The 19,289-nt window shown below is 41.5% G+C and overlaps 1 protein-coding gene across 2 annotated transcripts in view; it reads left to right on the plus strand.

Moving 5' to 3' along the window:
- The first annotated feature begins 232 nt into the window (after window positions 1-232).
- Window positions 233-19,289, plus strand: part of vps39 (VPS39 subunit of HOPS complex) — a 104,327-nt gene continuing 85,270 nt past the window's right edge. Inside the window, exons 1-4 of one of the 2 annotated variants that reach the window (XM_048538316.2) lie at window positions 233-400; window positions 8,100-8,165; window positions 9,264-9,328; window positions 18,538-18,580. In XM_048538316.2, coding sequence (XP_048394273.1) covers window positions 328-400; window positions 8,100-8,165; window positions 9,264-9,328; window positions 18,538-18,580 — 247 coding nt within the window. In that variant the 5' untranslated portion in view covers window positions 233-327. The remainder of the gene's footprint in view (window positions 401-8,099; window positions 8,166-9,263; window positions 9,329-18,537; window positions 18,581-19,289) is intronic. The other variant, XM_048538317.2, reaches the window with a different exon arrangement.

Below are 19,289 nucleotides of genomic sequence, written 5' to 3' on the forward strand. Positions count from 1 at the left end.
ATTAGAACGTAAAGGAGCTAAATTTGAGCCTCAACCAACACCCTTCCACCATCCACGCAAATTGCCAAAAGGGCACTCACTTGTAATTGTCTCAGTGTGAGATGGTTGTTATACGCCGCCGACTCGTCAGTTGCGACATGTGAACTGGACAGGAGCGAAGGAGCATGAGCAGCTGCGGCGCGCGCGCGCGAGAAGCGAGAGCGGTTGGTGAGAATCACGGGATTAAGCGCGCGCTCACTTCTGCCAGCGGCAGCGCGCGTGCGCCCCAAGCTGCCGCTCGGAGTTTGTTCCGCTGGCCGTTGTGTGCGGGCGGTCTCCGTCGGCGCGATGCACGACGCTTACGAGCCGGTGCCGATTTTGGAGAAGCTGCCGTTGCAAATCGATTGCGTAGCGGCCTGGGGTAAGGGACGATTTGTGTCTGTGTGCGTTAGACGACCGTACGTATGGCGACGCGGGTGGATGCTACGGATTAACGGAGGAAAGGCGAGTGGATTCCGGGATAATGGGACCGGGTCTTTTTCGGGATGCCGAAGTTGAAAAGTGACATTGGGCGACCGTCGTTTACGAACCGATCAATAATTAAAAACTGGGTTTATACCTTGCGGGAGGGGCCGGGAAAGTTTTTGTCGCCGATTGATGACATCAGAGTAAACAGCGTTAAAATTGAAGCAAAAATCTCAAAAAGGTGGTTCAATGGTTTGCTCAGCTGCCTCACAGCACCAGGGAGACGGGTTCAGTTCCAGCATCGGGCGACTGTCTGAAGTTTACACATTTCCTGTCTGCGTGTGCTTCCTCTGATTGCTCTGGTTTCCTCGCACAGTCCAAAGATGTGCAGATTGGGTGATGGCCGTGCTACGTTGCCTGTAGCGTCCAGGGACGTGTCGGTTAAGTGGATTGACAAATTCAGGGTAACAGGGATAGGTTGGGGAGAGGTGAGTCTGGGTGGAGTACTCTTCGGAGAGTCGGTGTGGTCTTGTTGGTCCGAATGGCCTGTTTCTACACTGTAGGGATTCTTTAATTTGGTGGGTGGTTTAACAAATTCTTCATCTTAGGTAGAGCCTGTTTCTGGTTTATCTTGGGGGGCAAAAAAACCCTGTTTTGCCCTTTTAAGTTTCACGCTTTACATCTCTGGAGAGTGATGAGACCACTCATATTCTCCTCTCCACCTATCTTCTCCTCTATCCATCTTCAGTCCGCCTCCTCCTCCCTATTTATTTCAGAACCCTCTCCCCATCCCCCTTTTCTGATGAAGGATCTAGCCCCGAAACGTCAGCTTTTATGCTTCTAAGATGCTGCTTGGCATGTGTTTGTGGATGTGTTCGTCCAGCTCCACACTATTATCTCTGATTCTCCAGCATCTGCAGCTCCCATTATCTCTACCACAAATAGTTGGTGGTGAGCTGACAACCAATTCATCATAGCTTTGGAACTGTTGGGAAGGCACTTGGGCACCAGAAGTATCTGAAACCCCTCTTCGGATAATACCATGGCCAAGGAAGATCTTGTTTTAACAGCTTTTTGTTATTTGTTCATGTTTGTAAAACTGGTATTTGTTGATCATGTCTAATTGCCTTTGAGAAGGTGGTGATGAGCTGATTTATTGGACCACTGCAGTCCATGTGCTGTACTGTTTCAAGATCACCTGTGTCTTGGAGGGGTATTTCTGCAGGTCACGTTCCCATGCATCATTTACTGTTTTTTTTCTGGTGGTAGAGTTCATGGGTTTGAAAAGAGCTGCTGAATGATCCTTGTGAGTTGCTGCATTACATCTTGTAGGTGACGTATCCTGTTCCCACTGTGTGCCAATAATCGAGGGAGTGAATATTAAGATGCTGGGTGAGATGCCTCATGTGTTTCTCCTTTTACTTTGGATTGAGTTCCTTGAGTGTTTTTGGATCTGTATTCATCCCAACAAATATTCCAAAGTATTCTGTCACTTTGCTGACATGCTTGAAGGTGCTGGATAAGCTTTAGGAAGTCAGTGATGAGTTAACTACTGCAGAATTCTTAGTCTCTGAATTGTAGTTGTACTGTAGTACTTATATATCAGATACAATTAGGTTTCCAGCCCATGCTAACTCCAGAGGGTTGATGGTTGAGAATTCAGTGTTGATAATTCAGAATTTGTAAATGCCGTTCCATGTCAAGAAGAGTTCGTAGATTTCTATTACTATTTGGTGTTTGTATGGTGAAAAGTTACTTGCCACCTTCAGGTAACTGTGTGGAGTTTCCACATTCTCCCTGTGTCTGTTTAGATTTCCCCCAGGTACTCCAGTTTTCTCCCATGGCCCAAAGATGTCAGAGTGGGTGAATTGGCCATACTAAATTGCCTGTAGTGTCCTGGAATGTGCAGATTAGGTGGATTAGCCATGGGTATTGCAGGGTTACAGGGATAGGGTAGGCTGTGGGTCCAGGTGTGATGCTGTTCAGAGGGTTGGTGTGGACTTCATGAGCCGAATGACCTTCTCCCACACTATAGGGATTTTGTGTCTTATCAGTCCAAGCTGCACGTGGGCATGGACTGTTTCTGTATTTGATCAAAACCACTTATGGACTTTGATTTGATTTATTATTGCCACGTGTATCTAGGTAAAGTTAAAAAGTTTTGTTTTGTGTGTTGTACTGATCTGCCTAACTATCAACGATAATAGGGTGATTGATTGCACTGATGAATACTAAGTTACAGCTGCAAAGAAAGTGCACAAAAAGCAAGATCAGCATTAGATTTGGAATTTGAGAGGTCCATTCAGAAGTCTAATAACAGAGGGGAAGAAGCTGTTCTTGAACCTGTTGGAATGTGTGTTTAATGTTTTGTCTTCTGCCTGATGGAAGAAGTTAGAGATTATAATCAGGGTGGTAGGGGTCTTTGATGTTGGCTGCCTCTCCAAGGCAACAAGAAGTCTAGTTTGAGTCGATGGATGGAAGGTTGCGTTGTGTATTGGACTGGGCTGCGTTCACAACTCTAGAAAACTCATCTAGCTTTCTTTGCCACGTTATCAAGTTACTTATGTATCAGCCTTGAGAGTGAATGTCAACAAGATGTGGCACCATTGCTGTGGAGACAGGAAAGATAATAGCAACTCATCTAGTCAAGTTTGATGACGTGGTTCATTAAATAGTCTAGGTGAGAGCAGAGTTGCAAATTTAAATGCATTATAAGACTAGACAAAATGTGGCACTTGGAATTCGCGTTTGGGGAAAATGAGATTTTCCTCTTTGGTCCTAACGAGATAAGTCAAAATATTTCATAAATAGTCACCGGGATCTACAGCATGGGAAAAGGCCTTTCAGTCCATCACATCCATGCCACCCCAAAATGACCACCTAACTATTCTTATCCCATTTTCCAGTACTATGCTCAGACCTTTGTATGCCTTGGCATCACATATCCACATCAGTAACAGGCAGTGAGCTCCTGAATTTCCATGACCCTCTGGGTGAAGAAGTTTTTCTTCACGCACGCTCTTAAACCTTCTGGCCCTTGCCTTAAATCTGTGCCCCCAGTCCCTTCATCAAGGAGGAAAAAGTTTCTTCCTGTTTACCCTGCCAATTTCCCTCAATTTCATATATATCAGTCAGGTTGACCCCTCAATTTCCTTTACACTGAGGAAAGCAACCTTAGTCAATGTAATCTCTCTTTTTAATTGAACCTCCAGCCCAGGTAATTTACCATCTTGGTAAATCTCCTGTGCACCCTCTCCAGTGCTACCACACTCCTTTTAATAATCCGTTATATTCAAGTTGTGTGACCCGGACCAATACAGATATGATCAGAGAGGCCGAGATGCTGTACCAGACCAAGTTAGAGGCCCAGACCTACCAAACAGATTCCAGCCATCTATGGCTAGGCCTAAACAACATTACAGGATATAAAATAAAACAGTGTAAGATGGTAAGCAATGACGCATCCCTCCCTGACATGCTCAGTGCTTTCTATGCTCTGTTTGAGCAGATTGCCACTGGCATGGTGACACCTGCCTGACAGCCCAAACATACCTGTTCCCTCAGTCAGCGCTTCAGAAGTTAGATCAGTCTTCCTGGGAGTCAACCCAAGCAAAGTGACGGGCCTAAACATTGTCCCCAGCCAAGCCCTCAGCTCCTGTGCAGACCAACTGGCAGAGGTGTTCAGCGACGTCTTCAACCTCTCCCTCCTACTATTCAAAGTCCCCACCTGCTTCAAGAAGAGAACTATCAACCTGCAGCCAAGAAAACACGTGCAGTGTGCCTTAATGATTACCACCCAATAGGTCTGACTACAGTAATCATGAAGTGCTTTGAGAGGCTGGCCACAGCCCACATTAACTCCAGTCTCCCAACTGCCTCGATCCACTACAGTTTGCTACCGACATATCAGGTCCACAGGATATCATATCCCTAGCCCTGCACTCATCCCTGGAATATCTGGACAACAAAGACACTTAGTCGGACTCCTGCTTGTTAACGACAGTTCCGTCTTCAACACCTCCAGACTGATCTCAAAACTGCATGACGTTGATCTCCGCTTCACCCTCTGCACTGGATCCTCAGCTTTCTGTGAGGAGGTAACTGCATCTCCTCCACAATAATACACAACACTGGAGCACCCCGGAACGTTTCCCCCTCAGCACCCTACTGTACTCCCTGTACACCTATGACTGTGTTATCAAATTCCAAACAAGCACCTACAAGTTCACTGACAACACCACTGTAATGGGACGGATAATTAACAACGACGAGTCAAAATGCACAAGGGAGCTGGAGGGCTTGATGATGTGATGTAATGAAAACCACCTGTGTCTCAACATCCGCAAAACTAAAGAATTGATCATCGACTTGAGAAAGAAAGGAGGAGAAGACGCCTCATCTGTATCAATAGAACTGAGGTTGAGAGTGTGAAGGGCATCAAATTCCATGGAGTGATGATAGCCACAGACCTGTCATGGAATTCCCACGTAAATGTGACAGTCAAGAAGGTGAACAACGCCTCCTCTTCCTCCGGCAGCTCAGAAAATTTGGCATGTCCATAAGGTCCCTCACCAATCTCTACAGATGCACCTTTGAAAGTATTCTATCCGGAAGCATAATGGCACTGCTATACCCAGGACTGTAAGAAACTACAAAAGGTGGTATGCACAGCCCAGACGATCACAGAGGCCAGCCTTCCATCCGTGGACTCAAATTACGTGGCTCGCTGCCACAGAAAGGTGGCCAAAGTCACTAAAGACACATCATATCCTAGTAATGACCTCTTGCAATCACTTCTGTAAAGCAGAAGACCCAGAAGCCTGAACATACGCATGAGTAGGTTCAGGAACATCTTCTTTCCGGCCATTATCAGACTGTCGAGTGGTCTCTAGCCTCAAATAATATAACCTGCATGCCTCTAAGTCTTTTTGATCTTTACATCCTTTACTTGCTGTGACCTGCCTGTACTGCTTGTAAACAAAGTTATTCACTGTATTTTGGTACAAGTGATAATAAATCAATCAATCTTCAGTCGTAAGAAACTGTGACAGTTCTGCTACAGAAGGAATTGGGGTCCGTATACAAAATCCACAAGTCAGTTATAGAAAAATTAAAAAGTTCAGTAGGCTTGATACAAAAGGGCTAAAGTAATGATAGTTGTTTAAAGCTTTGATTAAGTGCAGTGCTCAATTCTGGCACTGCAGCCCAGGAAGGATACATTGAATTAGGAAGGAGTACTGTGCCTATTCCAGAGCAATTTTTGCAAAAGAAACAACAGGGAAATGTAGTCTGACTGACCTTGGCAGCCCGTTCACCACAATTTCTGCAGCTACTGACTTGCTCTACCAGACTTCCACCTTTGATGCCTTTGTCCCCAGAAAATAATATTCTCTCATACCCTGGCTGTTCCCTTGGTAGGGCTGTCGTCTCTAAAATCTAACAGTACACAGGCTTGAATTGATGTGATGAATGTTTAGCTCTTCACTTGACCACATAAAGCATTATTTGATTTTGCTCTTGCCTGCTAAAAATAGCCACTATTCTAAAATCACACTGATTTGTAAAGGTAACTCACAGCTTTCTATTCTGCAAACCACTGGCTCTAACATCTTTTCGCACCGACTGTGCCTTCATGGAACTCGTGGAGATTTTTGTCCCTAAGGTCGGCACCATCTGATCAACCAAGCGACTTTCACTTCCATTAGTCCACAAGGCTAAACTTCTTCTAAAGTTCCTCACCTCACCACATTCCTGAACTTCTCTTTCTCCAGTGTATCTCTTACTTTCCCTCAAAGGGACTGAGTTCATCTGCCTTTCAGAGTCAACATCTACTCCCATTACTGTGTTCCTACTAACTTGCTGACAGCAAAACATCCCCGATCTCTGAACCACAAATTGTTCACTTTTCAAATGTCTGTCTCTCTCATTTTAAATCTGTAGTTGTTGCTCTTTTTTTAAACAAAACCCTTGACCTCGCCATTCTTGCAAATAAGTAGCTATTTCCAATCTCCTTTCCATCTCCAAAATCCTTGAAGATGTTGTTGCCTGCTAAATCTTAACCCATCTTTACAGAGTTACAATTTCAAATCCCTCCAATCAGGTTTCTGCAATCTCCAACTGAAATTGTTCTTAACAAAAGCAAAAATTTGTGACTGAAAATGGTAACTTGCCTTCTCGTTGATTTGAGAATGTCAGCAACCTTTGACATTGTAGACCATACAACCCTCTTTGAATATCTTCTTCCTCATCAGTCAGCTGGATGGGAGTGTTCTTGCCTTGTTCCACTCTTACCTATCCAGTCATAACCAGGGTATCACTTGCACTGGCTTCTCTCTTCCTCCTACATCAATCTTTTTGATGTTCCTTGAGGATCTAACTTTGAACGTCGGCAGTTTCTCGTCTATATGCTGCCCTTCATTAACATCATCTAAATCATGGCATTAGTTTTCATGTATACTTTTGGTTCAATCTCCTAACCAACTCTTGACTCTAGTACTGTTGCTATGTTTTTAGTTATCCGATACTAGACGAGCAGATTTTTCATCCAGTAAAATATTAGAAAGACTGAAGACATAGATTCGAGTCAGGAACTGAAAACAAATAGTTCCCTTTGACATAAAACAGTATTAACATTACGAGATCACCTACCATTCATGTTCTTTGGGGCAGTTCTAATTGACGAGAAGCTCTAAACAAATAGCATGGTTACAAGAGTATGTTAGAAACAATATTCTGCGAGCAACCCACCACCTGACTTCCCAAAGCCTTCGCAACATTCAGAAGACACAAGTCCTGAAGTGTAATTATGCACATGAGATTTTAGTGTGTCGTTCTCATGTCATTCTGACAAAGCAGCAAAAGAGGTAAAAATGAGCCACGAATGAGAATTGTGAAAAATCTCACGTAAGAGAAATGAGAATGGCCAAACATTTTCATTACTGGCATATGAAAGTCTCTGGAAAGACATCTGTTTATTGTCTGTCCCTAGTTGTCTTTGCATAATGCATGCTCTGTAGCTAGGTGTGCTGACAAATAATGAAATTTGTTGTGACTTTGTGAAATTTTCACACACCGTCCACTTGCACTTGGAAACCAGTGACAAAATTATCAATTCAGTCCTTCCTTTTGTGGTTTTTGCCCAGAGTACTTTTACTGTTGTCTGATTATGATATGTGTAGCTTGAGTGCATGAACTTAGAATATTAGGCAAAGAGAAGTGAACAACAACAAAACAGAAATTGCTGAAAAAGCTCAGCATCTCTGCAGCGTCTGTGGAAAGAAATCCAAGTTAACCTTTTGGGCCGAGTGACCCATCCTCTCAACTGAACAACATTGGAAGTAAAGGATTAGTACTCATGTCCTTTAATTTTTGTAGTTTGTGGCCACAGATGTGCTTCTTTGTAAACGAGCGACTCAGACTCAGCCTTCAAGGAAACTTTTGAATTGTTACATTATTGTCCAGTCTAGAGGGATTATTTCTCATTCACTAAGTACGTGGGTTATAACAATGAATCTTAGCAACAGCGTATCTGTAAGTGAGCATTTCAGGGCAGAAGTTCCCTGTAGCCTATGATGATGGGTTTTTCAAATACTTTGTAACTTCAAGTCCTTCATGTATAACTCTGCTTTTATTAAACTCATCTATTTCCCCCATAGAAGATAGGCTTCTTGTCGGCACTAAGCCAGGTCATCTCCTCCTCTACAGGATCAAAAAGGAATTAGGTAAGTAGACTATTCAATCTCAAATTCACAATGTAATGCAAGGTTTTCTGATTTCTGTAAAATGAGAGACAGAAGATTTGAGCAAACCTATTACATCATTTCAAACTTTTCCACCCAGACTATTTTTTTCACATAGCTTTAGTGTGCTTTTGATTTGTAACCTGCAAGCACAAGGGAAATATCAATTAAAATAAATTGTTATTGCCAGATACACTCAAATTAGGTAATCTGATCCAGGGAGTGCTGCAAATTATGTTTGTAGTTGTAATTCTTCACTCATCATTTCTAAAGTATGATTGTCATCTCAGCAGGAAATTGGAGTGGTGCCGCAGAAAATTAAATTGAACTTCAGTAGACCCGCCTGCCACAGAGTAAATCTGATTTTTGTCATACCGAAATGTAGATATAATCTGTGATCAGTTTCTATTGTATTCCAAAGTTTGCACCTATCAATTGAAATGAATGGAGATTTTTTTTTTAGTTTCTGATCCATGGAGCAGCCTGGACGAATAGAGATCCAAAATGGAATGTCAACAATGTATTGCTTATTTGAAAATGTAATGAAGACTTCAGAAATGTTTTTGTTTTCAGCAATTACTCCTTCCATCATTACTGATCTGTAACAATCTGTAGTTCGCCCTAATTTATATCGTTCAAAATACCTCTCCAAACACAGAATACAAAAATAAATCTTTAATAATGTGCAGTTTGAAGAACATATTAAAAGGATTCCATATCATAACTGTTAAAGTTTATTAAAGTTACAGTGCTAATTCTATACATAAAAGAAAAACACAGGAGGTAGAGTTGCTTACTTGGTTACAATTTGTGCAGTTTTAAAAAGGAAAGTCAATTAAATGCAATTTAGATTTTGCGCTTTGTTATACAAATATTGAAGAAATCCCACAAAATAAAAATACCGCCAAAACGTAGAAACTCCAGATCTGCTTGTTCATTATCTCGAACCTAAATTAGTGTTGTAGGGACATAATTGGAGGTAGACCTTAAAAACTTAGATAAATTTAGAGACCTGAAAAATTATTACTGGCATTATTTGAAATCTCATCTGTTGCATAAATCTTTCCTTTCTTTAAACAGGTACCAACAGATTTGAAGTCTTACTAGAAAAGTCTAACAAGAACTTTTCAAAGAAAATTCAACAGGTATGTGTGGCACTCTTAACTGAATACTTTCCAAGATGTGCTGGTGGTGTTTCTGGAGTATTCCCCGGAGTATCAGTTATTCGTGTTGTATTTATTCACTTGCTCTATCTGGACTCCTGTTACTTCTGTAAGAAGGCACCAGATAGTTACAGAGGTGATTAAGTGAAACTGGCATAACATACCTGTCTTAATTCAGTGCTTACTGAAACTACTTCCTACTTAGTACTTTTCCTGTCCATAATTGATAATAGTTCTTGTTCTTAAACATGCATGTTCTTTGCTGCAATGTAATTTTCTTGAAGTTTCACACCTGGTGATCATTTATGTCTGAACTGTGGCAGTCAGTAGATATAGGATAGATATAAAACCCTACAGTATGGAAGCAGGCGATTTGGCCCATCAAGTCCAAAGAGCCTCGCAACCAGCCCCATCCCCTTACCATATCCAATCATAACCAGTCACCTGGAGAATGTCCACTCCACACGGATGGTTGCCTGAGGGCGGAATCAAATCCAGGTCCCAGGCACAGTTTCGCAGCAGTGCTAACTATTGAACCACTGTGCTGTGTACGAGTAGCCTGCTTGATATTGGATGGGGAGGGGATCTACGTGCCACAGCAAAGGCTGATACTGTCTTTGCTCAGTATATACATTCCTTTCCAGTTGATTGAGACTACAAACAGTAACATTAGTTGAGTTTCCTCTCCTAGTGTGGAACATGAAGGGTACTTACAGGCCTATATTGTACCTAAAATTCGTTAAGTTAATTTAGATTTAAGAATCATAGCTCAGATCTTCCCAGTGTGTATGGCTACTGACTAGACAAACCTAGCAAGATATTAAGAGAACCTGTGTGTTTTTAATTTGAGAACACTGACAAATATATTGGATTTGCATTCACTTTAATAATTAAGCAGTTATGTGGGTAAATCAGGTGAAGGCCCCTTCAGATCAGCTATTTATTAAGTCTCACAGACAAGCAAATACTGAAACAATAATTTAAACTTTATTGCATGTTGCAACAAAAATATGACCCCTCAAATAAGCAAGGTCAGCCCCACAACTCAATTTGGCTATTACCGATTAGTGGTGGGATTTAGCCAAGATTCCAGCCGACAGTGTTTATTGCTGGAATTGCCTAGGGTTCAGTCTTTATGCCGTGTTCTTCAAAGTTCTCCTAGTGAAGGGTTCTGGAGTTGAATTCGTATACAGTTTTTTTTTGTCCTTCAGGTATATAATGATATTGTTGATGCTTCTCCAGATTCTTTCATTCAAATTGTTGACTACTCCTCTGAAACCATCAAGAGTCTGCAACTTGCTGCCTTGCCAGAAGTAGCTTCCCTATTCCTTGTTACATTTGGCATTGACTATCTCTTTGACCACCCAGATTGTCCTGCAGAGGAAATTAAGAAGTTACAGAAAATCATTTATCCTTGTGGTATCAAGCAGATGTCCAAACAGTTTTATTCATGGAGGTTCAACGACTCCCTTTCCCAAACATGGTTAATTGCTTTCAAAGAACAAAGAAAATTACAGCACAGGCACAGGCCCTTTGGCCCTCCAAAGCCTGCGCCGATCAAGATCCTCTGTCTAACCTGTCATGTATTTTCTAACGGTCTGTGTCCATTTGCTCCCTGCCCATCCATGTACCTGTCCAAATATATCTTAAAAGACGCTAACGTGTCTGCGTCTACCACCTCCGCTGGTAATGCATTCCAGGCACCCACCACCCTCTGTGTAAAGAACCTTCCACGCATATCTCCCTTAAACTTTCCTCCTCTCACTTTGAACTCATGACCTCAAGTAATTGAGTCCCCCACTCTGGGGGGGGGAAAAAGCTTTTTGCTATCCACCCTGTCTATACCCCTCATGATTTTGTAGACCTCAGGTCCCCCTTCAATCTCCCTCTTTCTAATGAAAATAATCCTAATCTACTCAACCTCTCTTCATAGCTAACACCCTCCATACAAGGCAACGTCCTAGTGAACCTCCTCTGCACCCTCTCCAAAGCATCCACATCCTTTTGGTAATGTGGCGACCAGAACTGTACACAGTCCTCGAAATGTGGCCGAACCAAAGTCCTATACAACTGCAACGTGACCTCCCAACTGTTGTACTCAATACCTGTCCAATGAAGGCAAGCATGCCATATGCCTTCTTGACCACCCTATTGACCTGCGTTGTCACCTTCAGGGAACAATGGACCTGAACACCCAGATCTCTGTTTATCAATGTTCCCTAGGACTTTTCCATTTACTGTATAGTTCACCCTTGAATTTGATCTTCCAAAATGCATCACCTCGCATTTGCCCGGATTGAACTCCATCTGCCATTCTATCCAGTCTATCTACGTTCTGCTGTAATCTCTGACCGTCCCCTTCGTTATCAGCTACTCCACCAATCTTAGTGTCATCTGCAAACTTGCTGATCAGACCACCTACACTTTCCTCCAAATCATTTACATATATCGCAAACAACAGTGGTCCCAGCACAGATCCCTGTGGAACACCACTGGTCACAGGTCTCCAATTTGAGAAACTCCCTTCTACTAGTACTCTCTGTCTCCTGTTGCCTAAGCCAGTTTTTTAATCCATCTAGCTAGCACACCCTGGACCCCATGTGACTTCACTTTCTCCGTCAGCCTGCCATGGGGAACCTTTATCAAACGCCTTACTGAAGTCCATGTATATGACATCTACAGCCTTTCCGTCATCAATCAACTTTGTCACGTCCTCAAAGAATTCTATTAAGTTGGTAAGACATGACCTTCCCTGCACAAAACCATGTTGCCTATCACTGATAAGCCTATTTTCTTCCGCATGGGAATAGATCCTATCCCTCAGTATCTTCTCCAGTAGCTTCCCTACCACTGACGTCAGGCTCACCGGTCGATAATTACCTGGATTATCCTTGCTGCCCTTAAACAAGGGGGCAACATTAGCAAGTTTCCAGTCCTCCAGGGCCTCACCCGTGTCTAAGGATGCTGCAAAGATATCTGTTAAGGCCCCGGCTATTTCCTCTCTCGCTTCCCTCAGTAACCTGGGATAAATCCCATCCGGACCTGGGGACTTGTCCACCTTAATGTCTTTTAGGATACCCAACACTTCCTCCTTCCTTATGTCAGCTTGACCTCGAGTAAGGAAACATCTATCCCTAACCTCAACATCTGTCATGTTCCTCTCCTTGGTGAATACCGATGCAAAGTACTCGTTAAGAATGTCACCCATTTTCTCTGACTCAGCGCATAACTTTCCTTCTTTGTCCTTTCAATCTCTGTATAACTTTGTCCTTGTCCCTCAATAGTTTATTCTAGACACAGTTATTGCCGCTCCTTTCCATTTGTAACAGCTTATCTTTGTTGAGTCTTTCAATCCATGAACACTTCTGTAGTTTATAACATCAAGGTAGTAATTGGTGCATGCCAATTGGAAAAATGTTGGCCAGTACGCTACCTGACACCATGATTGAATTGTACTTGTGATTTCTTTCCTAAATCTTTCCAAATGATGCTATTTTCTCAGGAAAAAGAAATCTGCTTACTGTTAGAAGTGAAATTTTGCCTTTCCTGTTTACCTGAGGAATCATGAAGGAGTAATGTTGAACAAGGATTGCATTTTGAATTTAAGATTTGGAGTTTCATACTATCCATTCTACCAGTCCTCCAGAACTCAGATTTGAAAGTTATTATCCTTGTGTTCAAATTCCTCCACAGCCCTCACCCTCTCTGCAGCCCTTCAAAAGTTTTAGCTTACTCCCAATCTAGTTTTGTACATCCCCACCTCCACTTCCCACCATTGGTGGCCATTTTTTTCAGCTTTCTAGGCCCAAAGTGCTTATTTATTATTAATATTCTTTTCCCCATAAATGCAGCTTGACGCCCACTTTTTTTTAAAAAACCAAATGGTGAGCCTCCTATCCTAATAGCTCCTTCAGTTCAATGCCAGTTGTTATAGAATTATGTTCTAGTGAAGTGACTGGTGATGAGTTCACTCTATAAGTCTATTTATAAAATGCAAGTCGCAGTTGGCCCCAAAATTGGAGTAAATTTAATTATCTATGTATAAATTACATATGCACCATTTTAGTACTGGGGCTCTCCAATAGAAGGAAGGAGATCTAACTGCTATTTTCCTTTGTTTGACTTGAGTAAATGGATGTGTTGTTCCTTCATTAATTCTGCCTTGCATTGAGATACTGTGGAAGAGTTATGTCCTGCCTCTCAGTTAGTCTGGTGATTGAGGTAACACTGAACAGAACCTCAATTTTCTGGACTGCACAGCCAATTTCTTACACAGCTGCTGAAAAATTCTCTGCAAGTTATTTTCATGATTGCAGGAACTATTCATTTATGATTTAAGCCATGTTCTTTACTATATAGATGCAGAGTTTCTGATGTCTCACCATGGACATCACTTGTCATGCTCCTGCATGATTTCCACTTTGGGAAGACGTGAGATCAGAGAAAGGTGCATGCTGTTAACAAGCTTTGTCAGTTTGTTGCATTCTGTTTTAGATGTAAAGTTTTAGTGTACATAAATGGATAAGAAATAGACTTGGAGCTGATGTGTCAGGCAGGTACTTTGTAGCACTAGAGACAAAAGAGACTGTTTAGCCTATTGTGGCCACATGGACTTCCTGCAAAAGCAGTTCAGCTAATCCCAGTCCTCTACCCATTGTCTGTGGACCTGCAGTTATTTTCTTCAGGTGTTTATCTAATAGAGCCAAGGGCAAAGAAAATTACAGGGAACTCCACAGCACCCCATATCCAATATCTGAGCAAAACAGGTCGACTGGGGCCCTAGGAACAATTTGTGACTACAGAAGTAACTTTCCATTCCTCCACACTCAAAGTAGTCAGCAGCATTCTGGATGTCCCGCTATTGTGGATCCAGAGTCCTTCCTGCAGTGTGGCCAGCTGCAGAGTAACATTACAAACTACAAGATGAAGCAATGATGATTGATGAACCTGGATCTGAAAAGAAATCAAAAATGTTCAGCTTCCATGTGGAAAGGAAAAATTAATTTCTGTTCAGAACTGTAAAAGACTAGAGCATTTACTTTTTGTGCCACCAAAGTATAAAGGCGGAGTTAAAATTACCATAATCTTAACAGACTATAAGGCTCCTCTCTCTTTTATGCGAGAGAGCGAGAAGTAGGGGTGGCTTAACTTGAGGGTCATCATGCCTCTGGTGAGGAGAGAGTTTTGCAGGAGAGTTCTTTACGGTAACCTCAGCCAGTGCAGAAATTGAATGCACGCTGTTGGCATCACTTTGCATTGCAAGCCAACTGAGCTAACCAGTAACTCTTTATTCAATGAATTTAAGAACAAAAAGTACTGATGGTAATCCGAAGTATGTCATTTGGAGCTTCCACAGCAGCAAGGCGCATTTCTGAAGAACCTTTTGAGCAACTGCAGCGGAACCAGAAGGACTGATGGGGCAACAGTCATGCTTGGTGCACGTGCAGACTTTGTTGCAGTTTCTAGACATAATGCTGATTTCTCCTCTTCTTTTTGTCAATTACCACATATAAGCCACCAGCAAGCAACAGCAAGTGAAATACATGACTAAAGTTCATAAACGAAAGTTAAGATTGTAAACTTGATTTAAGCTAGAGTCATTCAGTCCTACGTGTTTCAATCCTTACTCAATGAACTCAATCCTGGTTGGTATGAACTAATCCTCTATTCAGATGTGCGGTGTTTAAGTTGATGCAAGATCCTGCAAATATTCTAAAGGTGATGTCTGAAATTGTCACTTTTCTTGCACGATGCATGGTTGCTCAGCCTCAGATTCCTTAAAGACATGATGCCCACACTGAGCTGAAGTATAAACAGGAATGAACATAGACCTGGCACTTAAGATTAGTGCTGTAAATACTTTTTAAATTGAAACAAAGTCTGTAGACCTCTTAATTTATATGAAAAAACATCCCATCACTTCTGGGCCTAGAGATTATATTAGGGGAAAAAAAACACAAGGATAAAGAAAAATGGTTCCACCTAGAAAATTTCAGTGCACCCCGAAGGAAATGAGCACACAAATTTAACAGGTGATTTCAGAAATTAGATACGATTCAATGCAAGACAGAAATAAATATTCTTTAAAGTAAATGTTGGTTGACTACCAAATTCTATCAGATAGTGATCCACACATGAGCATGATGTTGGCATTGAGATAGTTATGAAGTAAAATGATATTGAGCTTACAGTCAGATCAAGGTCCAGTAATTTGTGGGGACTGATAAATAGAAGACTGCCCTCCTGCTCCTAAGATGCTGCTTGGCCTGCTGTGTTCATCCATCTCCACACCTTGTTATCTCAGATTCTCCAGCATCTGCAGTTTCTTCTATCTCTTTTATCATCCTGCGCTTTTCAAGTGGAAGCTTGCTTCTACTCTGTATACCTCTGAGATACTAAAATGTAGATAATCCAGTGCAAGTATCTCACCCACCTTACAAACAGTCATTTCATGGACCGTATATGATGAGCTTTCTCAGACAACAACCCAGATTTCAAGGTATTGGCACACTGAAACTTGATGAGTAAAGGATAAATAATTTTTATATACTTGATTTCAGATTTATGTAACATTAAAAATAAAATTTCAGTATTTTCTTTGGGGTAGATCTAGGGTTGCACCTTAATTCCAAATGTTTTCTTGTGCTTATAAAGATTAGAGATTCTTCAATTAGAATATTTGAAGGGTTGCACTTTTTGGGGTCACCCTTACAATCATGCCATTGTTTCTGTCTTGAAACTATTGTTGGTTTCATTCACTGCCACTGTAACAGCATAACTGACCACATTTTTGACTGTAAACTAGAACGGAAGTTGGACTGCTGCATAGCTGAAGCAATGCCACGAGAATTTTGTGGCTTGGAAAAATCTGGTGGGTGCTTTTAGCTGTGCAAGACAATGTTGTTTTTGGAGCGGTGAGGTTATTATTAAGTAAGTAGTACCAGAAGTTTTTCAGTTAAGGAAAAATTGAACAGCCTTCCCATTGGTTACTCTGCAGTTTGTTGTAGAACTATAAGCACAGGGCAGCCAAAGACCTGCAGAGCAGGGAAATAGAAAACACCTTCTCTGAAATCTCTCTCTCTCTCTCTCTCTCTCTCTCTCTGTGTCTCTGTCGTTGTGTTTTCCCCCCGTCTTTTCTATCTTGTCTCTCTCTTTGAATGTTGAAAATGCAACTTGTGTGCTCTAGATTTACTGGGAGAGAGCCCAAAGCAGCCAGAGTCCTTTGAAGGGGTAGATGCTGTTTTTAGACAGTTAGGATGCTCTTTTGGACATGTTCCAGGGACATCAATGGGAGAGGAAATGTTTCCTTTTGAGATTGTTAAAAGTGCATAAAAGGACCCTACTTATTTGAACTGCCATTTCAGTTGTCAAAAGGAGTTTTCAATGCACTTAAAATTCTTGCCATAAATATTTGGAAAAAAGCCAGCAAAAGAATCAGTGCATTCTATTTGTTGCTGTCCATTGGGCTAAACCTGAATGTTATTGTTACAGGATTACTGCTGCATGATTGTTTTGACAACCTTTTGTGATCACAATCTGATGTCTGTCATTCTATAGTTTCACAGCTGCAACCAGCTGCACCTTCTTTGACCTGGAACTAGGAATTCCAGTGTTTATTTTATAAAGAATTAAGGAAATGAAATGTGGTGAATAGGTTTTCATTGAGTTTTCTTTTTTAAGTAGTGAACCCTTCAACAGGCATTTAAGAGCTCTCTATCGTCTCAGCGTAGGTCGTGAGTTCTGGCCAGGAAAGTTCAGTTTACATGATGTAAGGACACATGAAGGGGGTGTGAGGAGTGTAAAGGGTGGGAGGGCACAGTGGCTCAGTGGTTAGCACTACTGTCTCACAGTGTCAGGGACCCGAGTTCGATTCTGGCCTCGGGTGACTGTGTGGATTTTGCATATTGTCCCTGTGTCTGCAGGGGTTTCCTTCCGGTGCTCCGGTTTCTTCCCACAGACCAAAGATATGCAGCGTAGGTGGATTGGCCATGCTAAATTTCCCATAGTGCCCAGGAATGTTTAGGTTAGGTGGGTTAGACATGAGGAATGGGTCTGGGTGGGATGCTCTTCGGAGGGGCAGTATGGACTTGTTGGGCCAAAGGGCCTGTTTCCACACTGTAGAGATTCTATGATTTCTCTTTCTTGCTTGCTTTCTTTCTTTCTGTCTCTGTCTGTCTCTTTCATTCCTTCCTCTGCTCCTCCCTCCATTCCTTCCTTCTCGCTCTCCGGCTCTCTCCCTCACCAACACCCAGCACCCCCACACCACCCCATCCCTCCTTCCTTTCGGTCTGAATGAAATGACAGCAAACAAGGGACTCATTCCTGGACCCAACATATCACAATCAAATTGAAGAACAACCTGTCCTCTACAGCCAGCGCAGCTAAAATAGACAGTAACTGTGACACAATTCCCTTTTTGATACAAACTTTTGATCTTCAGAATTTTGTTTTCCACCCTTAATATTTGTGCCTAACCATCTGTTTTTTGTCTTTCTCAGTTGTGAGTGTGTGTGTGTGTGTATTTGCAATTTTAAGCAGTATAGTTTGAGTTGCATAATTGTAGATTTGTGTTCTTTTCTCCGCCATTTGTTTAAGTCCAGTGTTACAATAAGTAATTAATTTCTTTTATTTAGAAAATCTGGTGTTTGATTTTGTCCAGAATAGCAGTCACTTGGACAAATTGGTTGTTTGCTTGTGACAACTTGTGGAACAGTGGGGATCAATTATTCGCGCTCACTTCCCACCTCATTCTCAACAGTAGCAAGATTAATGATCTTAACATAATAACACACCCAGTTTACTTCCCTGCCCCATTGTATGGAAGACATTGTTGCATTAGTTATCCTAATACTTAACCTGTCTGCTCATCCAGTTCTGCTTTTGATACCTTTATAAAGGGCTTGCAATTGGGAGAATTCTTCCTTCATTTACGAACAGTTCAGATTTACATTGCCTAGTCAATAAATTAGTATATTGTATGCGAGTTCTTTCTGTCAATTGCTTCGGCAATTTTATCAATTGCGTACTTTTTTACATGCTACAATGTGCATGTCTCCTTTTTCAATAGAAGTTTTAATTAATTTAGAATGCTAAATGTAAGCGCTGAGTCCTGTGATAGAGCATGACTGATATGTAAGTTAGTTATATTGTTCCATCCTGACATGTCACGTTTTGATCTTTTTCTCTTCCAGTTATATGTTGTATCCCAATTTAAAATACTGATCTCTCTCCTGGGTAAGTTTAAAGTGAATTGTTAATGTTTAGCCTGTATGAACACGAATTATTTTTTCTACACTAGTGCAGTAATTGTAGAAAATGGAGCTTATTTATATTGCAAATTAATTATAGTGCTTAAAAATGAAGAGGATAGTTGCTGTTAAGATATAGAGCTTGTATTTAATTGTTATACAGGTGGTGGACATTAACTTAGCAGTCACTTGAAATCCTACAAAAACGATTTAGAACTGTGGTTGTTCGGTTTGGAGATGCAGGGGTGTAATGTGCAATCTCGGAAAAAGATGCAAAAACTTGTAAAGGTGATCTCCAACTGAATGTTTTGTCAACTGGTTTTCGAGAGTAATACAGCACCTTGTACACAAGTCCATTGTATTCTTGATAGATTTAATCAGGTTTTCCATGATATTTAGTCATTATTTTGGCATGACAATTTTCTCAATGCATTCTTTGTTTTTTAAAAAAACTTGCAGTGTTGTCCTTTTAATGGTTCGTTTCAAAATATCAGATGGCAAGGAACAACGAGCCACAAAAAAAAAAATCAGTTAAATCTGCTTCAGAATAAGGTTCTATTTCTCTCTTGCCACTCCCCAACTCTTAAAGATTGCCCTCCCCAGGTCGTACTTCACTTGGTGGGTAAGTTTAGAAATGTGACAGCCAAAACTTTGAAACAGGCCTGCAGCAAGAAAAGTCTAAGGGAGAAGCTCTG

This window comes from Stegostoma tigrinum, chromosome 10, assembly GCF_030684315.1.
Source record: "Stegostoma tigrinum isolate sSteTig4 chromosome 10, sSteTig4.hap1, whole genome shotgun sequence".
NCBI lineage: Eukaryota > Metazoa > Chordata > Chondrichthyes > Orectolobiformes > Stegostomatidae > Stegostoma > Stegostoma tigrinum.